This window comes from Ostrea edulis, chromosome 9 (assembly GCF_947568905.1).
Source record: "Ostrea edulis chromosome 9, xbOstEdul1.1, whole genome shotgun sequence".
In the NCBI taxonomy this organism is placed as follows: domain Eukaryota; kingdom Metazoa; phylum Mollusca; class Bivalvia; order Ostreida; family Ostreidae; genus Ostrea; species Ostrea edulis.
Window position 1 is genome coordinate 49,258,086 of NC_079172.1, and position 4,883 is coordinate 49,262,968.

Genomic DNA, 4,883 nt, shown 5'->3' on the forward strand with positions numbered 1-4,883 from the left:
GCGCCGTCAACGTATTACGGTAGAAGATACAAACAACGAAATACAGTGAAATGATAACCAGTTTTTGTATTTCCATTTTCCTTGAATGTAGATTAACTTCCTTGGGTTTTCTGTATCAACTAAAACCATGCATTCAACTGTGTATGAGAGACCCGCATATTTTGTGCCCACAAACTATGAAAGTAGAATGACTCGGACTTATTGTGACGTCACAATACACTTCGTCTACCTTGACGTTAAATTTATGGAAAATGCACGAGGCTGCCCAAGGGGTAAATATGATAGGGAAATATGATGTTTGAGAGGGAGATATGAAGTTTTGTTATCCCTGGCATGTGACCGTCTAGACCAATCAGATTACGCGTTGCATAGAATTCTCATATTGAGGTATAATAATACGCCATAGCCTACTACGAGACGTAACATACTTTGTTAAGCTATGATATCGATGACGGCCACTATTATGACGTTGGGTTTCTGACATAACATTTCAATCACGTGATCCGTGTTCTCCCTTCCATTGCTGTATTTTGGTTACAGTCCCACTCGAGGATCTTTCACTCATATGGAGACGTCACCATTGCCAGCGAAAGGCTGCAAAATTTAAGCCTATGCTCGGCGCTTACGGCCTTTCAGCAGGAAGGGATTTTTATCGTACCACACCTGCTGTGACACGGGACCCTCATCCGAAGGACCGCTCCATTTAGTCGCTTCTTTCGACAAGCAAGGGTTACTGAGGACCTATTCTAACCCGGATTCCCACGGGACCTGCATTTCTTTAAAGTGATTGTATATTTTTAGCGTCCTGCTCGAATTTTTTCACTCATATGGAGAGTTGAAGGGCTGCCAAATGTTGGCTTATGCTCGGCGGGTACGGTCTTTGAACAGGGAGGGATCTTTATCGTGTCACAACTGCTGCGACACAGGATCTCGGTTTTTGTGGTCTCATCCGAAGGACCGCCCAATTTAGTCGTCTCTTACGGCAAACAATTGGTACTGAAGACATATACTAACCCGGATCCCTACGGGACTTGATGTACATATACTACACAGTAATAATGAAAAGAAACAGCATTCGTGTGTTTATACCTAGGTTGTCCTGGATGCTATCTTTCCTGAGAACGATTGACATATTTCAGTGTTGTTGTTTTTTAAATAAATAAATAGTGAAAGTCATGGATCTTAAATACCGAGGTCGCGTGCAATGGTAGTCGTTGGTACGATCATATGCTACTAGAACCTTGAACCTTGCAGATTTTGCAAAATTTGGGGTACTGTACCTAAAGATAGTTACATCACTGTATGAATAAAAAATATCGAACGGGATTTAAAACAACAAACAAACAAAAAACCCATCCTGAAATCAGGCAACGTTTCTAGATTTCTGCATCGTGTTTGAGTCAACTAGTGAAGATGATATCTTAAGGATGTATGCTACACCAGAAAAATTTGATATGGATGAAAAGTGGAGATTGTGTACAACATTATTTTTAAATGAAAAACTTTCAAATTTACTTGATATAGTCAAAAAATAGTTTTAGTAGAAAGCAATCTAAAAAAAAAATTTAAAAAACCCTGCTGGACTTGAACCCGCGATCTACAGTTCAGTCGACTCGTTAACCCACTGAGGTACTCAGGTAGACAATGAATTTTTCAGTGAATAGGCAAATATTGCTGATATTTATATTTTCATCCATGTTTTAAAAGGAAGCCAGCCATTTTGGCAATTTAGAGTACCGCCTGAAGGCTGACAGTCTGCGTTACTACTATTTTATGATCACTGTTCCTTGGTAATCTCGTAGCGTAATTCCGTAACAATTAAAACAATCCTTGAATAGGTTTCCCCATGAACGTTTGAATAGGAAGAGCAAAGATCTTTTAAACAAATAACTTGTTTTTATGTCCCCGCCATGAAATGGCTGGGGCATTACTTCTATTTACCCCTTTCCGTCCTTTCGTTATGACTTCAGCTTTCCGTCCATTATCTTTGGTACAGATGCGCATATTCAACTGAAATTTGGTATTCATATACAAATGTAGATATATGTCTATCATGAGAATTCTTATCAGGTTCGGGTCAGATAAGTTTTGTCAGAGCTACATGTATGCCCCATTAATAATTCAGTTTTCGTTGATGATCTCAGTTATACATGGATATTTTGAATTGAAATATGGGGTATAGATATACCATGACAGTCGGATCTAGAGGGGGGGGGGGGGGTTGCACCCCTAACCTATTTTAGTTGAATATTTCTTTTTAATATAAAGTGGTTTTGGGGTATTTACACTTTCGTGGGCGGGAAAAGGCACAGACTTGAATCCCCCCCTCCCCTGAATTTTGTTTTGATCCGTCACAGCATGGCAATACACAGGTTAAGTGATCACTTTTTGGTTTTGGTAAGATAACTTTTGTCAGAGCTGTAAAATATACATACCCCTGGATTTCGAAAATCTTTCAACAATTTAACGTTTCCGCTCATTATCTTATTCTTCCATGTACATACACATAGTTTGAATTGAAATGTGGGAATATGGGAATATACAGGTCAAACTCGTATTTGGTTCCGGTCGCATACTATTTGGAAGAGTTGAGCCACATGGACTTTGAAAAATTGCAAACAATTCAGTTTTTGCCGATTACCTCAGTGATACATTGACATTATAAATTGAAATTTGGGATAAAGATATATCATGAGAATACGCAGGTTAAGTATGATTAATATGGGTTATTATTATACTTTCATGTAAGATACTTGAATCTGATTGGTCGAGAAGCATTGGAAAAAACATATTGTTACCCTCTGAGAACAGAAAACACGCCCTTCAAGGTGATAGTATCTAGCAACGGGTAACAGTACTTGACAACGGGTGATATTATAAAAAATTATCACATGCGTCAAATTTATGCGCCTACGGTTCGCCGTAGATTGCTAGACGACGTCGTTTGAGCGTTTGTAATAAATGCGAATACCCGTATTAATATACGAAATATCGCATGACGTAGATTGATTGAATGTCAACAGACGTTTGTTTACTAGTTCATTGTACCATGTTTGCTGTAGTGGGAGAGAAAGAAATACAAAGATTAATAGATGAAAAGGAATCGAAAAGCACGCAAAGGACGATAAAAAGGTCTGTCAACTTATTTCGTTCGTTCTTGAGCCAGAGGAGTCAAAGTACTGAGTTCGAGAGTTTCAGTAAACAGGAGCTTAACGAAAATCAGAGATTGTTTTACGTCGCCATTCGAACAAAGTCGGGAAGTAGTTTGAAAGTAAGCTCACTGAACAGTATAAGGTACGGACTCGCCAAATTCATAAAGGATTCATGCCAAGTAGATATTTTGACTGACCCGGAATTCAGTGAATCGAAGAAGGTGTTTAAAGCAACCCTAACTGACATGAAGAAAAAGGGATTTGGTTCCGTTGATCACAAGCCAGCGATTTCTTCGGAGGATTTGAAACAACTTTACGAGCCCAACAACACCGTTTTTAATACCGAAACACCCTGTGGTCTCCAAAATAAGGTGTGGTTTGACTTGATGTTTTACTTATGTCGCAGAGGCCGTGAGAACTTAAGGAATATGACCAAAAGTACTTTCTCAACTGACATAGATGCTTGTGGACGAGAATTTGTGTTCCAAGCCATAGATGAAGCTGATAAAAACCACAGGTTAGAATTTCTATTTCTCTCTCTCCCTCCTCCCCCCTCTCTCTCTCTCTCTCTGGGAAGAGGGGTTGGGTGTTTTATTCAAGTTTATTATATATTTTCACTATCCCTGTATCTTTTTTAGATCTAGTGCACCGGATGAGACAGTTGGAGAGGCGAGGATGTATTCCCAGCCAGGAAATGTTCAGTGTCCAGTTACTTCTTTCAAAAAGTATCTGAATAAACTACATCCTGAAATTGATGCACTTTGGCAGCGACCCTTGAATTCATTTGACGAAAACAGTTCTGTATGGTACTGTAAATCTCCTTTGGGGAAAAACATTCTTTCCAACATGATGCCTGAAATTTCTAAACTTGGAAAGTTATGGAGGATTTATACCAATCACTCAATTCGGGCCACTGTCATCACAGCGTTAGACAACGCAGGCGTGGAAGCAAGGCACATCATGCGCGCCTCTGGCCACAAAAATGAGGCTTCCATTCGTAGTTATGCTTGTCGCCTAAATGATACTAAAAAGAGAGAAATGTCTGAATGCCTTGGTGGAATACTTGGAAGTCAATCACGCTCAAATTCTGATGCCAATACTGTCTCTACAGCTACCGGTATTGTAGGAACAAGTCTTAAGGAAAACGAGTTTCCTGAAATAACACCTGAAGAATTAGATTCTATTTTCAGTGATTCCACTTTTGACGAACTTTCTCACAGTGTTGTTAGCAGTGAAAATGTTCCAAATGCTCAGCCTCTAAGTGTGTTGAATCTTAATGCAATACCCACAAGCTTATCTACTAGTACAGGGTTTCATGTTTACCCAACAATGAATAACTGTGTTGTGAACTTTAATTTTGGTCCCCAAAAGTGAAATGTGATTTGTTGAATTATGACTTTTTCTTGTTACATCTTTAAAATATTGAAAACATTATAGATTTTAAAAAAAAAACAATAGCAAACTGTGTGATCTGTATCCAGGACTGTGATTTGTTGATTATTACAGAATTCACAATTTTAAGCTTGTTAACTTTGAATTATATCACCATGTTTACTTTAATTTTTGTTTTTTGTTTACAACACCATAGATAAATTACTGAAGTACATGTCTTTCTGTTTTTGTTGTTTACATAACATTCAGTATAATAAAACAAATATTGCATGCAATTGAGGGTAACATTGAAAATTTTCACCCCTCGAGAAACCATTGTCAACCTCGGCTACGCCTCGG

At 38.5% G+C, this 4,883-nt stretch overlaps 1 protein-coding gene across 1 annotated transcript; it reads left to right on the forward strand.

The window, feature by feature from the left end:
* Window positions 1-3,049: 3,049 nt before the first annotated feature.
* Window positions 3,050-4,546, forward strand: LOC125659236 (uncharacterized). Its single transcript, XM_048890842.2, has 2 exons — window positions 3,050-3,669; window positions 3,791-4,546. Exons 1-2 carry the CDS (start codon window positions 3,050-3,052, stop codon window positions 4,524-4,526), a joined length of 1,356 nt encoding a protein of 451 aa, XP_048746799.2. The 3' UTR covers window positions 4,527-4,546.
* Window positions 4,547-4,883: the final 337 nt, after the last annotated feature.

What these genes read in the sequence shown, in the direction of transcription:
- LOC125659236 (XM_048890842.2), top strand. Translation starts at nt 3,050, where the DNA reads ATGTTTGCTGTAGTGGGAGAGAAAGAAATACAAAGATTAATAGATGAA. An exon ending in GAAGCTGATAAAAACCACAG is followed by an intron (nt 3,670 to 3,790) that starts GTTAGAATTTCT and finishes TATCTTTTTTAG; the next exon opens with ATCTAGTGCACCGGATGAGA.